General features: G+C 32.5%; 2 protein-coding genes across 2 annotated transcripts in view; one reads left to right on the top strand and one right to left on the bottom strand.

Moving 5' to 3' along the window:
* LOC114328922 (RNA polymerase-associated protein CTR9 homolog) overlaps positions 1 to 16532 on the bottom strand; it is a 43666-nt gene extending 27134 nt beyond the window's left edge. Inside the window, exons 1-9 of the mRNA XM_028277908.2 lie at positions 16297 to 16532; positions 16132 to 16241; positions 15978 to 16076; positions 13160 to 13399; positions 11773 to 11995; positions 11467 to 11708; positions 11109 to 11336; positions 6031 to 6341; positions 2579 to 2802 (exon numbers count right to left, since the gene is read on the bottom strand). Of these exons, the coding sequence (XP_028133709.1) occupies positions 2579 to 2802; positions 6031 to 6341; positions 11109 to 11336; positions 11467 to 11708; positions 11773 to 11995; positions 13160 to 13399; positions 15978 to 16076; positions 16132 to 16173 (1609 nt within the window). The 5' untranslated portion in view covers positions 16174 to 16241; positions 16297 to 16532. The remainder of the gene's footprint in view (positions 1 to 2578; positions 2803 to 6030; positions 6342 to 11108; positions 11337 to 11466; positions 11709 to 11772; positions 11996 to 13159; positions 13400 to 15977; positions 16077 to 16131; positions 16242 to 16296) is intronic.
* Positions 16533 to 16742: 210 nt separating this feature from the next.
* On the top strand, positions 16743 to 21082 carry LOC114328924 (cytochrome c oxidase subunit 7A2, mitochondrial). The gene is made up of 3 exons (XM_050659496.1): positions 16743 to 16886; positions 17051 to 17158; positions 20868 to 21082. Exons 1-3 carry the CDS (start codon positions 16872 to 16874, stop codon positions 21003 to 21005), a joined length of 261 nt encoding a protein of 86 aa, XP_050515453.1. The 5' UTR covers positions 16743 to 16871; the 3' UTR covers positions 21006 to 21082.
* The last annotated feature ends 200 nt before the right edge of the window (positions 21083 to 21282 follow it).

The following is a 21282-nucleotide window of genomic DNA, read 5'->3' as shown; positions in this document are numbered from 1 at the left end:
AAAAACGACGGAAGTAGCTAAAGAACCTAATTCTAAGCAAAATATATTCTATAATTTTTTTGAAGTTATACTTCTATACGATCGTGGCTTGATGCAGGGCAGATCAACAACAGACGCAATTTTCATTATAAGGCAGTTGATGGAAGAATACAGGAGTAAAGAAACAAACGCTCATATGGTATTCATTGATCTTGAGAAAGCATATGATAGAGTTCATCGAGAGATTCTGTGGTGGGCACTCAATAAGAAAGGAGTCCCTGGTGCATATGTAAAGATTGTGAGGGATATGTATGAGGGACTAACGACTAGTGTTAGGACAGGTGTGGGAGAGACTGATAAATTTCATGTGAAAGTAGGATTGCACCAAGGCTCGGTGCTTAGTCCGTATTTATTCTCATTAGTTTTGGACCAGATAACAGCGAAACTACAGGGTAACATTCCATGGTGCTTAATGTATGCTGATGATGTCGTGTTAGTAGGAAATAGTGAAAGAGACTTGGAACAAAAACTGGAACAGTGGACATGAGCTCTGGAGGAAAAAGGTTTAAAACTTAGTAGGACAAAGACAGAGTATTTGGAATGTTCATTTAAAGATGGAGTTACTACAAATAAAATGGTATCTTTGGATGGTGAACTGATTGTAAAAAGCAATAGTTTTAAGTACCTGGGATCGGTATTACAGAGTAATGGAGAAATAGATGGAGATGCATGCAGTAGAATTAGGGCTGGATGGATGAAGTGGAAGGAAGCGAGTGGTGTGTTGTGTGACAGAAAAGTTCCAATGAAGCTGAAAGGAAAATTCTATAAAACAGCCATAAGACCGGCTATGATGTACGGATCTGAATGTTGGGCAGTGAAAAAGAAAGAGGAACAACGAATGCATGTGGCCGAGATGAGAATGCTTAGATGGATGAGTGGAGTGACAAGAAAGGATAAAATTAAAAATGAGTATATTAGGGGAAGTCTACGTGTGGCACCAATTGATGCCAAAATGAGAGAGCATAGGTTGAGATGGTTTGGTCATGTTCACCGTCGAGACGTTAATCATCCAATACGAAGAGTAGCTGAAGTGCAGATTCCTGGAAGGAGTAGGAGAGGAAGACCAAAGAAGACGTGGGGGAGACGATTAGGCAGGACATGTTGGTAAAGGGGATTAATATTGATATGACCCAGGATAGATTTGTGTGGAGAAATGCAACTAGGGAAGCCAACCCCGCATAGGGATAAGGCAAAGAGAATGATGATGATGATTTCTATACGATCGTGGGTGAAATTTTATAATTCCAATCTCAAACTCCAATCTCAACAAAAAAACTGGTATATATTATTACAATGCCATACGATAAATGTCAATGTTTCCTTTATTCCGCGACGAGCAGCTGGCCAAATACCCAAGTAGGTGGAGGACAATAAACTAAAGAAGAAGAAGAATATACCTAAATATAACCATAAACGGAACCATATAGTTAAACTATGTGAAGTCACGGGTCGTTTGAACTATTTTAAAATACAGAAGACTTTAAATTTGTACTTCTAAGTTATGCGGTTTTGAAGCGTGAAATTTTGGAAATTTCATTTTTATACAAAACTGAACATTATTATGTAATAAAAAAATGTGAAAGTTCCCTATTGTATATTGTGTGAACATTGTTGTATTTTTTTTAATGTACTCCTGTATCAACATTTGTTTCTTTGAGTTAATTAATAAACAAATTTGAACACAAGCCCTGAGGTTGTCCTTGTTTTTTTATAGATCATGAGTTGAAGAAGAAATTACAGAAATGGATGATCTCTTGGAGTATGTCCCGCAAATATCAACGGAATTTAAAAATGACTTAAAAATTATTTTTAAATTGTATAAAGGCTAAGTCTATGGTAAGTGACAAGACAGACAACTTATTACGGCCGGTTTCACAAAGTAAAGTTAACTTGTGGTTAAGAGATAACCAGAGGTTACCCCAAAATATGCGTTTTAGTTTCAGGTCAACGGCGAAGTATGGTTAACTCACAGAATTTTTAACCAGAGGTTGGAGTGGGTTACTCTTATGGGTATACCCAGAAGGGTAACAATTATGAAACTGAAACGCATATTTTGGGGTAATTTTGAGGTTATATCTTAACCACAAGTTAACTTTACTTTGTGAAACCGGCCGTTAGTTTATCACTTTCGATGAGGGCAACACCGCTAACACCATCGTTACTATCCGTGCAGAACTTTAACTCTCAATTTAACGTTTCTCTTCTACGATACGTTAGTTCTTTACGTATAGGGAGATACGTTACGTTAGGCAGTTACAAAAACTCCCTATTTATAAGTTATTCAATGACATATCGTATATTTTTGAACTTAATATGTACTTCTTCTTTTACGTCAAGGGACTTTTTTATGTAGGATCAATATGTTTACTTCTCGGTATAAAAGTAAACAGTGCGACAAGTAAAGGGTCCAGTACTGTATTAGCTCAATGTGCCTGTGTGTCTACTATGGTAGCGGTTACTGTATAACATCAACAATAGCTCATGTACAAGTAACATACAACTTCTAAAAAATAAAAAAATATAAAAATGTAATACTAACCTAGTCGTAAATAACAATCAACATAAATGGGATGTTCCTTTAAAATATCCTTGTACAATTTTTCTGCTTTATCGAAGAGGCACATTGCTTCATTAAGTCTTGCTAGATTATAGGTCATGGTCACTGAAACAGAATTGTAGTATTGTGGATCGTGAGCAGCCTCTGTTTTTGCTCTATTTATCGCTTCTTCTATGTTCTTTTTAGCCTCGTCCATATTGTTAAGCCTATTAAATAAAAAGTTAAATAAGTAAATGAAACAATGAAATCGGTATTTATTTAATTTAGAGAATTATTTATTACTATTATATGAAGTGGACCACAAGTCTGCAAACGCCTGATTCTCTCTTAAATGGATGGTTCGAATTATACAAAATAAGGATACACCTATTTTGCAATATGAAGATTTGAAATTTGATGTTTGTAATGTTGCCAGATTTACCATTTTCCGGATATCATTAATCACTTTGGTTTTTTAAATATAACACCTTGTATGTTGTACCATGTTTGAAATCTCCACTTCAATACCAGTTCAACCGTTACAATACTTTCGATTTTGTGTAGTCAGGAAGTTCTTAAAAAGATAAAACAAAAGCCTAGATACGCCTAATATTTTCAATAAATTTTTTGATGAAAACTATCTACATCATCATCAATGTTGTTACAACTCTTTGTGAGTCTTTGACACGTTTACTATTGCTTTTCATGTTTGCCGGTCCTGTGCCACTATTTCCCATTTTCTCTCGATCCTAAAAATCATTGAAAAAACAAACACCTAAGAGTGGAAACAAAGGCCCAAATATATAAGTCAGTTATTAGAAGTTATGACTTACACGGCCGAAACAAGACCAAATACAAACAAAACACAAAGACGTCTGGAGACCAACGAAATGAAAATCTTAAGAAGGATTGCTGGAAAAGGGCTACCTACAGGACAGGGTAAGAAGTGAGGAAATCAGACGCATACGTGGGGTAGACAACATAAATACCTGGGTAAAGAACAGAAAAGAAGAGTGGAATCAACACATAAGCAGGATGTCTGACTCAAGGATAGTAAAAATAGTCAGGGACAAGTCACCATTAGGCAGAAGAAGTATAGGACGCTCAAGGAAAATATGTAATGACAATTTAGGGACAGAAGAAGAAGACTATTGTTCTCCATGTTTGCTGGTCCTGTGTCACTATTTCCCATTTTCTCCCGATCCTCTCTGACTGCATCTTTCCACCTTTTTCTAGGGCGTCCTACAGACCTTTTCCCATCTGGTCTTTTCCAAAACACATTGTTAAGGCGATTGTTGTTACTGAGTATCACATGAACATAATAATTAAAAGTTTACTATATTGCTAAATTCATATCTATCCTAAACATGTGTTCAAAATGTCATCCGTTGTTAATTTGACATCCCAAGTCCTGAACGATAGTAGAATGCGTCTATTACATTTCTTCACGTTTCTATAGAAATTAATATGGAGTCATCCATAATTCTTTGCCTTAGTTCTGCAACACTGCTGGTTTAGTTTTATAAATTCTACTTTTTAGTATCCCCAATAAAAATAATCTTTAAATATAAATCTGGTGAACGAGGAGGCCATTCAATATTACCTAATCTACCAATCCATCGTCCAGGAAATGTCTGATCTAATTAAATATCGCCGAATATTTACAACCAAATGAGCTGGAGCTTCGTCTTGCTGAAATCATAAATATCTCATTAATTTTGGCCCCAAACCTGTTTTTTAGGTTAAGTATAATTTCATTGGATCCACATTGCCATGATGATTTCCAACCTTCGATAGAAGATGGAACTTAAAGAAAAAGAAGATAATTTCATTTCTAAAAAAATAGTTGAAAGACTGAATTTCATTTCTAAGCAGCATCTCATGCACCTAATAATTATCACTTGTTAAATTCAATTCTATAAAAAACGGTCCCACTATACACAACCATACATTTCGTTTTTGTGGTATTTGAGTATGGTTTTCACGTATTCAGCGTGGATTTACCTCACTCCAATACTTTAAATTTTAAGAGATTTACATTCCCACAGTGTAATTATTGCTTCGTCGAAAAATCAAATCTTTTTAACGAAGTTCTCATCAGTTACAATTTTATTCATCATTACTTCACTAAGCTGTAATCTACCTGTACTCTACCTGTAATCTATGGTCGTAGTCATCTTAATTTCATTCTTGCACTAACTGGATTTTGTAGGGGTTACATGAATTCTTATGTAATACATACAATACTGAAGAATGACCTACATCCTGTATTTGTACAGCTTAGCGTGAGGATGTATGTGGATCTTCAACGATACTCTGCATTAAATATACAGTTTTATTGTAATTGTCAACAGTTTTTGGTCTACCTGTTCTAATGCCATCTTTTTCTCATCCAATTTCTTCAAAGTGTTTTACATTCTTTGGACCGTTGTCTTATGGATAGGAGAATGGTTTGGGAAAGTATGGTTACACAAGTTGATTACTACACTACAAGGCACAGGGTTCCATATTTACTGAATTACTTTAAAACTACATATTTGGCATATTTATTTAAGATCTTAGTGACGATAAAATACCAAGTGTTACATATGGTTGAACTTGTATTGAAGTGATGTGATGATTCCAATAATAATACAATATACAGGGTGTTGTAGTTAAAAAACAAAAGTGACTAATGATATTAGAAAAATGGTAAATCTGGCAACACTGTAATAGGGTAAGCTCTTAGTTTTAGTAACCTTTATTAATATAAGTTAAATATAAGAAGTTGATTATTGGTCATGCTTGACCTGATTGTAACAGTAAAATACTGCATGTATTTTAGTGTTGGTAATACTGCATATAGCAGGTCTTTCTAAATAAAAAAACGAATGTGTGTGTACTTTGTACGCACGTAAGAAGTTATACTTCTATTGATGATATCAACGAAATAAATATACTTAAAAGTTTATTTGTATTTTATTTAATTAATAAACTAATTTTGATATTACCACTTTCAATTTTTTTTTTATTAAAACAACACCAAAAATTAAAAAAAAAGGATAACAATCGTCCGTGTCAGGATTTGAACCCGGGACCTACGCGTTATGTAGTCGAATGCTCTACCAATAACCCATCAGGGTTTTGTTTTTACGGCTTCTGGGACGTAATTACAAACGAAGGTGACAAATAGATCAATTGAAGTATTAAATATAAAAATGTATAAAATACTTATTATCTTACTCTTACTCCCAAGGAAAACAAATCCAAAGACACAAAAATTATAATAAATATATTTACTAAAAACACTAATATATTATTTTCAAACCTTAGTTGCGCTGATACATACATAACTTGGATGATTTAGCAACTAATAACATCCTGTCGGTGTGCGCATGCGCCAGGGAATGTAAAAATTCACCCTCGTGACTAAAGAAATATAACTTCAAAAAAGAAGAAATATTGTTTAAACTTACCTGTATTGTAAAGCTCCAACGTTATTCAAAATTTCTACAGGTACCTCAGATTGCACATTCTTTTTCAACAACTGCATGGCCATCTCATAGGCACTCAAAGAAGCCTGCAAATCGCTCTGTTCTAAAATTTGTGCAAGTTCAATCCAAGCTTCAATATCATCAGGAAACTGATCTGTAACCTTTTTAAGGTGAACTTTTGCAATATCTCTTTTCGATTGGGACGAGGAGCTTGCATATAATGAACCTAAAATTTTCATCGTTTCATAGTTTCCCGGTTGGGCTTTTAATACTTTTTCAAAACATTGTGCAGCCTAAAAAGAAGCATTTTATATAAATACCTGATTTTTGTAATTCAGTAATTTGAAGTTGAGTCTTAAAATTGTAAAAGTGAGAACTGAAATACTTTGACTTAGTAGGGGCTTGTTATGAAACAGATAGAAAGTTGAATATATTTACAAGTTATCACACAGGGAAAATTAGAAGGAAGCAAAGGTTGGGTTGGACAACGAATCTCTTAGCTAAAAATCTGAGACATGGATGTGTAAAATCCGTCCATCCTCAGAACTATTTAGAACCGCTGCAATTGGTGTAGAAATGTATATGGGTAGGAATACAGGAAGAAGAAGATAGCACATGTATTTTACTCTTATATTACTTTAATATAACTTTATTTAAAGTCAAGTACAAAATAGTCAATGACGTCATTTGAAATTCAAAAACAATTTTTTTAGAAAGAGATAATATATTTTTAAGATGAACAAGGCACATTGCCGCCTATGCAATCAAAAACAACCATGAATTGTTAAGATATCTGCTTCTTCTTGTTGTTTATGGGCCATATCCTCTAAGAAGTTTGGTAATCATCGTGATAATTAGTATTTTTGATACAGCTGCTCTACACAGGTCAACGGAAGGAGCAACATATTCACACCCAGTCTTCAAATTATTTAATCAGGTTTTCTTTCTTGACTTTTTGTTCCCCCTTTTTTCTATGGAAACTGTCTCTTGTAAACCAGCTTATACAAGCCTAGAGTATGGGTACTACATTGCACCTACGGTGCAAAAACAGTATTTATACAATGTTTGTCAAAACTGAACTGAGTATGAGAAAATACTCCTAATCCACCTTTTTCTTGGTGCGTTATGGTTTTGGTGTGAATCTGGATGGCACTGGAAGAAATAACGTTACATTCGTCAGTTGTACACAGTCCCCTGCAAGAGAAGAAGACTCCTGGAGCTACAACATCACTAAGGTAATTGTGACAATTTATTTTTATGCTTTTGGAGCAATAACGACACTTGTACAGTCTCCTGGAGCTACAATGTTACTCCCCCGGTTAACCTGGAATTGGGACGATTGTTTAAGTTGAAGCAGTAAGGAGATGTCTGTGTCTTATATTTTTGATATTACATATTCAGCGATAAATTATTTTCTAGACCATTTTCTAAATTATTTTCTAGAACGTCACTTCTGTGAGGGTAGCAATTTTTAAACGTTCATATTTTTATAATAGTAATTAGTTAAATGTTTGATTTTATTGTAAAATAAAGTTTACAGTTGCACTTTAAAGTTGTTCTGAAGCTATTTTCTTGTGGCATTTTTATAATAAATTACTTTTAATGGGAAATAAGCCACAATTTTACCAAAAAAATGATTTTATTAACGTTTCGAAGCCCGAATCGGGTTTCGTTGTCAAAATACAAAATACTACTAAAATAAACAAAAATGTTGTTGCTAAGTAAAAAAAAATTCTTCTAATAATTTATTTAATCTGACTCATTTATATTGGCAATTCAGACGTATATTATACATTTTAAAGTAGAAGACTTTAAAATGATATCGCCAATATTTTATGAGTTGCGTTCTTGGGACGACTTTACTAAAAGATAGTTCATTCGATTACATGAAATCAATCTCAACTCAAGAACATCCGTCACAAAAAAATCATAGCATGTGATCAGTCTTTAAAAAGACAACCAAATGCAACGATGACAGTAAAATTCTCGTGTTAGAGATTCCATAGTAAATCACGAGGGAAAACCAGGAAAAAACCTCATGATACTATCCCGACATCGTAAGTATTTGGTCTTACATTTAATTTACTTTCAAAAAAAAAACTAATACCAAATTCTGACTTTAATATGTTTAAATTATAAATAATATTAGATAATAATACATAGATATACAATAAGTAATACTAAAATATAAAATTTGTACTAACTCGATATGTTATTGACTTACTAATCGTTGTATTTTCTTTCTATTGACTTCCTCTTTCAGTATGGGTAACCACATCTTACTGCATTCTACCGAGGAATTTGCGACACAATTGGTTTCATTTAGCATAATTAGAGCCGCTTCTTTGATTTTTCTCTTTAGATCTATAAATCTCTATTTTTAATATAAGACTGATGTTCACTTATTCTAATGTTTAATGGTCTTTTGATGTTTCACCTAAATAAAATTGTCCGCATTCACAAGGTATTTTATAAATACAATTCTTTGTTCTTTCTTGTTCACTGTTAGGTTTAGTTTTAGATAGAATAGATCTCAATGTGTTTGTTGTTTTGAATGTTGTTGAAATGTTGAATTTATTTCCTATTGTTTTAAGTTTCTCGGATAGTCCTTTTATATATGGTATTGATATTTTCCTCGTATTATTTCTTGCCAAAATTACTTGTTCTAACGAAAATTCATTGTTACAAGAAAAACATTTGTTAACATCTGTTTTATTAAAAAATGATTATCCATTATCGTTTATAAATAAGGAATTGTCAAGACTGGATCGAATAGAACAGAACAACGTAGAACGGGATCCTATAACATCCACAAGAAATAATACAAGGAAAATATCAATACCATATAAAAAAGGATTATCCGAGAAACTTAAAACAATAGGAAATAAATTCAACATTTCAACGACATTCAAAACAACAAACACATTGAGATCTATTCTATCTAAAACTAAACCTAACAGTGACCAAGAAAGAACAAATAATTGTATTTATAAAATACCTTGTGAATGCGAACAATTTTATTTAGGTGAAACATCAAGACCATTAAACGTTAGAATAAGTGAACATCAGTCTTATATTAAAAATAGAGAATTTGATAGATCTCAAATATGTCAACATGCATGGGATAATGAACATAGAGTTCAGTGGAGAGATTCAAGTATAGTCCTGAAAGAATCAGATAGTAAAAAGAGAAAAATCAAAGAAGAAGCTCTAATTAGGCTAAATGAAACCAACTGTGTCGCAAATTCCTCGGTAGAATGCAGTAAGATGTGGTTACCCATACTGAAAGAGGAAGTCAATAGAAAGAAAATACCATGATTAGTAAGTCAATAACATATCGAGTTAGTACAAATTTTATATTTTAGTATTACTTATTGTATATCTGTGTATTATTATCTAATATTATTTATAATTTAAACATATTAAAGTCAGAATTTGGTATTAGTTTTTTTTTTGAAAGTAAATTAAATGTAAGACCAAATACTTACGATGTCGGGATAGTATCACGAGGTTTTTTCCTGGTTTTCTCTCGTGATTTACTATGGAATCTCTAACGCGAGAATTTTACTGTCATCGTTGCATTTGGTTGTCTTTTTAAAGACAGATCACATGCTATGATTTTTTTGTGACGGATGTTCTTGAGTTGGGATTGATTTCATGTAATCGAATGAACTATCTTTTAGTAAAGTCGTCCCAGGAACTCAACTCATAAATATTGGCGATATCATTTTAAAGTCTTCTACTTTAAAATGTATAATATACGTCTGAATTGCCAATATAAATGAGTCAGATTAAATAAATCATTAGAACAATTTTCTTTTACTTAGCAACAACATTTTTGTTTATTTTAGTAGTATTTTGTATTTTGACAACGAAACCGATTTGGGCTTCGAAACGTTAATAAAATCATTTTTTTTTGGTAAAATTGTGGCTTATTTCCCATTAAAAGTAATTTATTGTAGTTTAAATATGATCATTTTATTTTTATGGTCGAGAAGAACTATACAATGTAATAGGATGTTGAATTTTTAAACTCGTCTCCTGGAAAATTATATCAGATGCATAAGTGACGTTATAGCACCATAGGTGCGATATGTTGTTTGAATCACTCGATAGTTCTGAAAAGTGTTTGCCACCTGCGATCTAGTGACAGACAATCAAGAAAGATATGGTTGACTGATTCAGGTCTTCTACAGTATCCGCAGCTAAGTTCCGCAAACAGTCCCATTGTATGCATATGTTCCTTGTGTAATGTTGAATAGTTGACAAAACTACTTTTCAATAGCCTATTATTACCCTTTGTTTCATCTAATCTTGCCATTTGGTTTAGTTTATTAGTTTACTGGGGTACTCATGCATTGATTAAACATTAAAATGGTAATTCCAAACCTTAAGCTTACTTGGGCACTACAAAGGCTAAATACTATTCTACTCAAGAGGAAACAGTAGCAATCAATAGGTACCGAAAACGCGTTCCAAGATTGCGGCTGTAATTTTGAATATTTTCTCGAGATATCTGGCACACATATTCGTAATATAATAAAGAATGGCGGTACAGAGCCCAATTTGAAAAATATATTAATATGTGGAAATTACTCTGTAATTAAATACAATATTAAAAAAATGAGCCTGTACCGCCATTAAGAAGTACAAAAAATACACTTTCTTTAAATAAACTTTTTTATCCGATGCCTAGATTTTGTGTCATTTTGGAACTACTAAAATTTTTTATTTCATTAGTAGTTCCAAAATGACACAAAATCTAGGCATCGGATAAAAAAGTTTATTTGAAGAAAGTGTATTTTTTGTTCTTCTTAATGGCGGTACAGGCCCGTTTTTTTAATATCGTATTTAATTACAGAGTAATTTCCACATAATAATATATTTTTCAAATTGGGCTCTGTACCGCCATTCTTTATTATATTACGAATACGTGTGCCAAATATCTTGAAAAAATATTCAAAATTACAGCCGCAATCTTGGAACGCGTTTTGGCTACCTGTTGATCGCTACTGTATCACCTTAATATTTTTTGTTAAACCTTAAAATTCTGTACTTACATTCTCAGTATCACCTCTGTAAATATACATCTGACCCAGTCCAAAATGCGGAAGAACAAAGGAGGCAGGAGAAAACTGAGTTGCTTGGTAGTAATACTGGAAAGCTTGATCATAATCTCCTTGAACTTGGAAAGATCTGGCCAACTGGTAACAACTTTCTGCTCTCATTGCTTCATTTTCTGTATTGTGAAAAGCATGAAGTGCCAAGTGCTGTACTTTGCTGTAATCCTAAAAATTGTATATTTTTGCAATGATAATTTACTTACTTGTTTGTTACAGAGTTACTCAAAGAGTGTTTAAAGCAAGAAAACATGATATAGCACATGGAATTTTTGATATAAAATAAATATGCACTTACTTTCTTGAAAAAGAAATGGTTAGCCAGATGATTTAGAACCATAGGATCAGATGGATCTATACCGTAAGCTTTTGATAACATCTGTACACCTGTTTTGATAGATTCTGGATGTTGTAGGTTTAATTTTAATATTGCCAATCCTACCAAAGCCCCAACACATTTTGGATCAAGCTCCAGGGCTCTTTCAAAAGCTAGCCTTGCCTTCTCCAAATTATTTAATTTAATGAAACAGTGACCCATACCTACAGTAAATGCAATTAGAATTTACAGAAAATTTATTTTAATACAATTTAATTGAGTTTTTACCTAATCTCACTGCAGCTGGACAATTTGGATTTGTACGCAGGGCTTTCTTATAAAAAGCTAAAGCAGCCCTGTAGTCCTTTCTGTTGTAAGCTATACATGCTTTACCCAATAAAGATGGAATGTTATTTTGTGACTGATTCAGTACAAAATTAAACTGTGCATCAGCCTGTTCCATTTTATCTCCTTCGAGAAGACAGAAGTAGGCCCTTCCCAACAAGTGGTTCTAAAAATAACCATAAACGTAAATAAGAAACATCAATCTCTTTCACGGAGACGGAAGTAACTAACAAAACCAGTAATCATGTCGTTGGTGGACAGAAGCAGACAAGTGAATTAGGTTCTGAAGCTGTGTTCTTGTGGCATACTGTTCTTGTGTTAAGCCACACTTATTGATTGTCATTAAAATTACATTTTTAACTACAAAATTTGATATCTTTAACATTTTTAACTACAAATCATTATATATGCACAATATCGTACTACAGTCGAACCCGCTTATTAGAGTACTGGTTATAGGAATATCCCGGTTTATAGAATATAAATTCGAGGTCCCGAAATGCTTGAATTTACTCCTTAATAAATACTCTGTTAAGTGTTAATTAATAGCAAGCTGAAAATTTGTTAATAACTTAACGGTGTATAGTCAGACAACTTTGATGTATGGGAACACTGCAAGATTTAATTGTGGAACGTGATTTTAATTGTGGAATGTGCCATCCTGACCATTTTATGATTGTAAAAACTAGCACGTTGTTTTTAAGTTTATTCAATAGCAAACTCTTAATATAATATATGAAAAAATGTTTGTCTGACAGATATGTTGGCATTTTAATAAGTCCAACACATAAAATATGTCAAATGACAGGAATTATGTTGGTGGTAAATAGCAGTCTGATTTTTGCATGAGTTTAATAAAAGAGTAACACATCAATTGAAAGTTCTGTCTGACAAAATACATGTGACGTTTTCGTAGTCTGACATTCGAAACCTGTAACCTGTTCCACAATTAAAACTTCCCTTGTCGAAATGAAATGGTAACAAATCAATTGGAAGTTTTATCCGACAAAATACATGGAACGTTTTCAAAATCTGACGTTCCAAATTTTTAACCTGTTCCACAATTAAAACTTCCCCTATTCCAGTGTTCCTGTACATCAAAATTTATCCGACTAGACACCGTTAAGCTATTAACAAATTTTCAGCTTGCTATTAATCAACTTTTTTTTGGTACACGGGTCCACGTCTATTATGGTTTTGCCAATACATTATTTGAGAATTTTTCCAACAGAGTACTTAAATCAAAATCGACAAAAAAAATGGAGTTGGCTGGTTTTGGCAGTAAGCTGACGATATGTAACATCTCATTTTAAGTTAAAAAAAAACTTACCTGGTCATACATAATAATTTTATCTGCTGTTGTATACAAAAGCGTAGCCTTTGTAAAAAGTTCTCTTCTTCTATCTTTATTTTTTTCTTTATTAGCCTTCTGTACATAATATGCTGCAAGCATATCAAGAGCTCGCATTTGATCCTTTTCAAAATCTCTGTATTCAATATTTCCATCATTTTTTGAGCAGTCAAGTATTTTAATAAAATCATCGATTTTTCCTTGTTTATAATACTCCAACTGAAACAAAGCATTCATAATAAGTATTGTATACACCTATATAATATTTTCTAAGCATAGCATAAATATGAGAAAAGCGAAAAAACAACAAAATAAAATAAATTATACTTACTAAAATGTATACTTAACTATAGGCAAATAAAAAGAAGTACTTAAACATACAATATGCTAAAAACACAATAAAGATGCACCAGAAATAAACAAGCCATAACACACTAAATGTTACGAGGAGTACTCCCGAATCATGATTTACAATGTATATACATTGTAAATTATGATTTGCGAGTGCTCCTCAAACATTCAACGTGTCTTGGTTTGTTTATTTCTAGTGCATCTTTATTGTGATTGTAGTATAGTCACAGAATAACTAACCACACAGAAGCGAATCTGACTGTCGTTTCCACTGATTTTGTTGGGACCGAAAAATTTGACCTTGTGCACCAGTTACAGAATAGAACTTGATGTTCTAAGGAATAGACGATTCCAAATGATGTAATATTTTTGACAAATAGTTATTAATTAAATATGAAATATAAAATTTAACTAGAAAAATAAATAAAATATAAAATAAAACAAATATAAACATGGGCGTCCGCAGGATCAAAACTAGGGGAGGGCAGATTTGAGAAATAAAAAAATTGGTTAGATAAGCAATAATAAATATAGACGTAAATTAAGGGTCTTCAGAGAGGGTGAGGGTGAAGGGGTTTCCTACGAAAAGTTTTGAAAATAATGTTTTTGGAGCCAAAATTATAACTCAATGATTTCATACAAAAATGAAGTAAACTAAATATATATTAAATATTTAAAAAAAATTTAATGATTTTTACAAAAACGTGATGCAAATTTAACAAGTTTATTTCCTCCTGGATAAGCCTTCGATGTGTGAAGCAAGATAAATTGTCTGTTCCTAAACACTATTATTTAAACAACAATTTACGCGGATCAATTGTAAATTCTTGTAAAACTTTCTCTACAAACTCTTTCTTTTTTGGTAATATTTGTTTTCGATGAATTCTCATTAGAGCTAACCCATTAAGGCGATCTTCGACCATTGTACTCCGCAACCATGTTTTTATTCTTTGAAGACTGCTGAACGACCTCTCAACTGTACACGTAGTGCAAGGCAATGTTACGAGAATTTCCAGCAATTTTTTTGTTATCGGATAAAAAGTAGTGGACGCTCGAACCAGTTCAAAAATTTCAAGGGTGTTGAAGATGTCTCATTATTAGGGAGTTTTTTATTCCAATGTTCTACCCATACTTCTAGCTCTGCATCTATTCCATTTATTTCATAGTGGTTTAAGGATTGTCTCAGTTGTTCCAATTTATGGCCATTTAAATCAATTTTTGAAAAATGCTTAGAATGCAGAAGACTCAGAGCGAAGGCTGGCGTATTTTCTTCGGAAACCGTGTCTCTAGAGACAATACGAAAGAATCATGGATCGCCTTCGGTATTTACTAGGCGTATCAGCTGGATGATTGCTTCTATGCTATTGCTTGTCTACAGTTCTAGGGGTAGATAATTCAAAACCGCATTCTTCGGCTACCTTATTGGCTTCATTCAATAAAGTGTTTGTTACATTCTCTGCTTTCTGTCTGTGTTTTTAAAATATCCATGATTTGACGAATATGTTCCGCTACATTTAAAACATTAGTTTGCGCAGATTGTATGCGGTTGACTATAGGCTCTAGGTATTCGGAATATTTTGCAATCACAATGACAGCGACGATAAATCCTGACTTGCATGCCACATAATGCAACTGATAAGATGTTTTTCTAGTGACCAAATTTCCTTCAACGGATAGGGTTTGCAAGGCCTGTACAATTTTAATGAATTTTTTTCGAAAAACCCTAATTACCTTGTATTTCTCAAACCACCGTGTTTCGCAGAGGCTAGGGATATTTGCTATCATATTCCTTCTTAATACTGATTCACGGAAGAAATTGGTTGTATCTTTAATAGTTGCAATAGTATTTCGCACTTCTTTTAAACTATTCAAATCGTTCACAACTAAATTTAATCTGTGTGACGCACAGTGGAAAAAAAAATTCGAATAGAAAGAAAATGCGAATTCAGGGGTAGTTGCTGTTGCTTGCAGATTTAAAAAATATTAGGTAAATAAAATAATAGCAGATTTCAAAATTGCATTAAAGTTTTGTTAAGTTTATGTGGTTTTTTCATCCCAGCTAGAATGTAGATACAGAGTGGTTGCATTGAAAATCAAGATTAAGTTACACCTTTGTATTTTTCTATATTGCTTATTCACCAATTTTACACTCGCCTCGTCCCCTCTAGGGGGGGGGGCAGCTGCCCCCCTCTGCCCCTCCCTGTGGACGCCCATGAATATAAATATTAAATTTAACTATAAACAACTGTCACTGTCAGTCGCAAAAGTGATAAAAATTTATGTTACCGTTTTCGGCCTGAGTTTCGCTTCTGTATGGTTAGTTATTCTGTGGTATAGTTACACTCGTATATAACCCAATGTAATGTAAAGTTGCTGGTTTTTAAGAGTTAACACTGTAGTCACAAAACTAAGCATAATAATGTAGGGACATATGGAAGATACTTACAGCAAGATTGACCCAAACTGACAATTGGGTCTTCTCTTGTCGTAAAATACCCAGGACCTCATCTCCGTCTGGTAGTTGGTCCGAATATAATTCAATGACCTAAAAATATAGTGTTCCAATATAATTGATATTAACTAATTGTTAACAAGTTTACCTCATCTGTATCCCGCAAAGGGATTTCAATTACGCTTGCCATTTTTCTGTCAAAATGTTATTGTGAAAGGTATTACGACGACTGCGACTTCTAATAAACTATCATTCTCACTAAAAAGTTAAATATTTGTATTTTTACATTAAAAATATATAAAACGCCATTTACCCTTCTCACAAATCTCTCTGATCTCTCCATAAACAAACTGACAGTGACAGTACTGACTACTGACTTTGACGTTAAATCACTCATTACTTCTTCTGCTAAATGTGGCCTCTCGCATCTTATTTAGTTAGGTATAATGTTTCTTCTATTTATCTTCTTTATTTATTGTTCTTAAAATCTCCTATCGGAGGTTGGATATCATAATGGCTGTGGTCACTTTGTTGTTATACTTTTTAGACGTAAAATTTAAGACACGCGCCCGCGTGCCATGTGGAATTAAAGGGCACGCCCGTCGGAACGTTAACAATTTATTTATAGACCAATCCAAAGTTTGCCAAAAATTAAAAATTTGGAATCTTATTATCTTATTTTATCTTATGGAATCTTATTTTTGTGTCCGTGTTTTTAATGGGTATTTGAAAAATTGCTCACTAAAAATAAGCTAAGTAATACCCTAAGTTTGACACCTTTCATAAATCACATTATTGTCAATTCAATTGTCACTTGTCACATTTATCTTGTCTGTGTCTGTCAGTCAGTTAAGAGCTAAAGGGTGTCGAATTTAATAAAATAGAAAAATGAACCACACAAGGGTAATATTTATAATAGTTATTTCGTAATACTCTAATTCATATATTAAACTTATTGATATATATTAAAATGTAACGTTCAAAAATTTATCGACTTAAAGTTAACCTAGTCACACTTATGTAATCATCAGTCTCAACAAAGTTTTAATATTAATAAAATTTTACAGCAACTGTTTGCTCTTGGTAGAGCTATTAACAACCAAGTTGTAAGAAATGCATCCGTTGATGTAGGACCTAGGACCGCCAGGCTAAAGGAACTTCAAAAGAAATTACAGGTATGTACATACTTTTTGGTATAAAAAGGTATTTACAAAAACTAAATGTTCAGTGGGTATCTTAGTGTTTTAGTGTTAATTCAATAATTCATTAGGAAGAATGATTTTGAACGAGATGTTCATGTATGTAAATAAATAGAACTGCAAATAAGAGTGAAATTAGAAGAATGAAAGAATATACCTATATTACACAATAGACAATAAACCTATATATCCCTGCAACACATACAAGATGTTTCTACACTTCTACACACATTCCGATTAAATCACCCAACTGTTGTGACTGATAACTTGGGGCCTGATGGTTGATGTGTGTGTAGACTTATTGACATACAGAAAAAGGGACAACAATCAGTTATGGGGTCGAGAAGTTAGGTATGAATATAATGAAATGAAGACATGACAGTGTTGCCACGTGTTCTTAGAATAAATCAGGAAAGAGCATGTGATATGTATTTATAATTAATTTATTAACATGAAAAACATAAGCTACATAAAATAACTGTACCCGATGGTCAGGCCGACCAATCTCTTTGTGCAACCGTTATATCTCAATAGCTGACTTCCCCTTTTTTCAAAGAGTTATAGCCTTCGACATTTGACCTCTTGGGATAAACAATTTATAATATCTAAGCTACAAGTTCACTAATCGGGCTTTACAATTTTTTTTTATTTTTGGAATTGAAAGCTCTTCATTTTAAAGCCTCAAATAATAAAAAAATGTTTTTACAATAAATAATGCAATTGCAAAAAACAGCCATTTTGGACCATTTGCAGGCTGTTTTGCAATAAACAAATGAACAAAATGAAACTTGCCATAGCTCAAATTGTAGGTTATTGAATTAACTATAACTGTCTATTTAAAAGTTTTTCTCTAAAATGAATATCCTAAGCTGCAAAATTAAAAATTTAAAATTTAACAAATGAAAAATGTCATAAATAAAATAGTGCACACAATTTTTGGTTACATTTTAGTAGAAGTTATTCCTGACATCGTCCTTTACAACACCTGATAGGTTTCAAAAATTCCTGAATTATAACACGTTTTTTCACCCACAGCCTGGGCTACTGGTGTAACTTTCTCGTTTGTAATTTTGGTGGCCTACTATTAGGTCAACTAAATGTCTGTAAAATGTGTTCTGATTATTAGTCAGACATTGTTTTTTGTGCATTGCTTTTTGACATCCTTTTCGTGAAGTGCACTATATTACTATCATCGTCTCAGCAGTGGCAGAATCATCATCAGCCCATAGTCGTCCACTGCTCAACATAGGCCTCCTCAAAAAATTTCCATTCAGATCTATCTTGCGCTGCTGCAATCCAGTTGGTACTACAAATCCTCTTTATGTCATCAGTCCATCTTGTGGGTGGTCTTCCCTGTTATATCTATCTGGTCTCAGTCTCCACTCTAAGATTTTTTTGGTCCACCTATCATCTTTCATTCTAGCGACGTGTCCTGCCCACCTTCATCTCCATTTTCATTTAAGTGTCTAGCATTATTAATTACCACAAACTTGTTACAAAAATATCTTAGTGTTCTTATTAGTTATTGAATAAGTGTTTGTTGTTTGGAATCTAAAGTACACAGTCTGTGTCTTTGTGGGGATAGTTGGTTTGATATTAAAGTATTAACAAAAAACAATAATATTCATCAATAACATGAGAATCAGGGCAAGTAGTAATACTAATACAAGGTTTTAATATTTGAATAGACAAATCTATTAAGAGATGTATCAAACTTTGTTGATTATGGTACATCAATCAATACCCACATAACAATTTCATGTTCTTAGTAGATTCATAGAACATACTTTTCAGAAAAAGTATATACTGAGAATGTGCGTAATTACCATTGCGAATGTGCAGAGCAGATACTGAGTATATACTACATTACAGTACTTAAACGTTCTATGTATATACTTAGAATGTACTACCGCACTTCTTTTCAGTATATACCAAGAATGTTCTTTTTAGAACATTCCAAGGACGTGCTATAAACCTTCTATGTGTATACTTAGAACATACTACCGCACATCATTTTAGTTTATACCAAGAAGGTACTTTTTAGAATATTCCAAGGAAGTGCTATAAACCTTCTATTTATATACTAAGAACGTACTACCGCACATCTTTGTATGGGAAGAATATTATATTTTTAAGAATATTCTAAGAAAGTGCTATCAAGTGCTATATTGCTTAGAAGTATGTTTTCAGCATCACCTAATCTCATCTTAGGTTCTACTGGTTCTACCAAATATCTATTTACATATTTTAATTGCAAATGAGAATGTAGTTAGTACCTACATTCTACAATATTACTTAAAAAGTAAGTACATATTTATAAATTTTAGTTATTTATATAAATCATTATATAATATTTAGCTAAACTAAACTATGCATAATAAGTAACTAAAATTTATATAATACTTATATGTACTTACCTATTTAAGTAATATTGAGTTATCAAAATAGATTATATGTATTTTGAAGCACCGCAAACAAAATAAACAGATTATGTATGTTCTTTAGTCCTAGTACTACATCATTCACCTTCATCCTTAACACTGCATAGATCCATAGATGATACAAATAATGAAATAATGCCTGTTTTCTTTTTTCATATTTTACGGTTTTTTCCTATCCCTGATCCATTCAGGTAAAATGGTCAGAATATGATGGGGGGGGGGGGGAATTATGAATGTATTGTGGAATAACAAAATCGGTGGTCAGTGTTGCCAAACGGACAGAAATTTCCCTTTTTGCGGGAATTTTCAATATAAAAGGTGATAAAGGGAAAAGTTAACTCAAAAGGGAATTATTGTTCCAGTCCAAATTGTAAAATATTAAGAAAAAATCAAAATATTTGAAAATAATTCAACATATCTTCTCAGATTTTGTAAACAGGAGGGAAGTTTTTTTTTATTAAAGTGGGAATTTTTAAGGTAAGTTGACGGAAAAAGCTTACTCGACGGTTGGCAATGCCAAAGCCTTTGGTTGCTTTGGTTGTGCAGTTTGGCACGTTTTGATTCTGCGAAATGGCCTATTGAATTGAATGTACCTAAATTCAAATTCCAAGGATGTAAAAATACTAATGATTCATGATAAACTCGAAATGGTAAAGTCATTTCAATTATGAAAACGAATTTTTAATAGTATCTATGTAAACGTTAATACAATTAATGTTTAAACTTTTTTACCCTACAACAATTTTGAAATGAAATTCGTCCAATACTACCTACATACATAAATTTTATTAATTATGTATTCTAAAAAATAACGAAGTTGATAATCTATAAGGCTAATATTATACTTCCTATACATACAAATTATTTTTAAGATATTTTAAAAGTATCTACTTATAAGTATGTGTTAAGAATGTACTTGTAAGTATGTGTTAAGAATATTCGATAAAGGTATATTCTAAGAATAAACTTTTACGAATATTCCGAGATCCTACGTACACGAATATACTTAGTATATTCGGTACGAGAATATACTTTGAAGTATATGCAAACAACATGAAATTTAGAATGTTTTTTAAGGTAGATGCTATGCTTGTACTACACATATACTAAAAAGAATATACTCCGACGAATGTTGGTAGTATATGCTTAGAACATGATGCGAACATCATTGTTATGTGGGTAATTGCTTACATGAAAATGGGATTGATTTTGTGGTTAAACTAAATGATTGTTTTTTCTTATAGGTTGACGATGGAGTACCAGTCCACTTAAAAGGCGGTGTTAAAGATAAACTCCTTTACCAATTTACTCTCCTTTTAACAGTTGTTGGTTTAGGTATGTCTGCCGAAGCCATTTACAGAATTATGACTGGCAAGAAATAAACATCCATGTGTTACTTAGTTTAAATAGTACCTTTATATAATATAATTTACTTCAGAAATAAATGTAATTAATAAAATGTTTTGCTTTTTTATTACTATTGTTTAGTAATCAATGTTTTATGGTTCTGAAGTGGCAGCTGTAGTTCAGCTGTAAGTTACTGACCTACTAAGCAAAGTGCTGGAGTTAGATTTTCGGCACCAAGAATGATTTTTATTTCTAATAATAATGAGTGGCCATTGTCTTTCAAATGGCACATAAAGCTATCAGTCCCCCTGG

Source organism: Diabrotica virgifera, chromosome 8 (assembly GCF_917563875.1).
Source record: "Diabrotica virgifera virgifera chromosome 8, PGI_DIABVI_V3a".
NCBI classification, from domain to species: domain Eukaryota; kingdom Metazoa; phylum Arthropoda; class Insecta; order Coleoptera; family Chrysomelidae; genus Diabrotica; species Diabrotica virgifera.
Note: the sequence above shows the minus strand (reverse complement) of the source record. Positions and strands in the feature narration are given on the sequence as shown.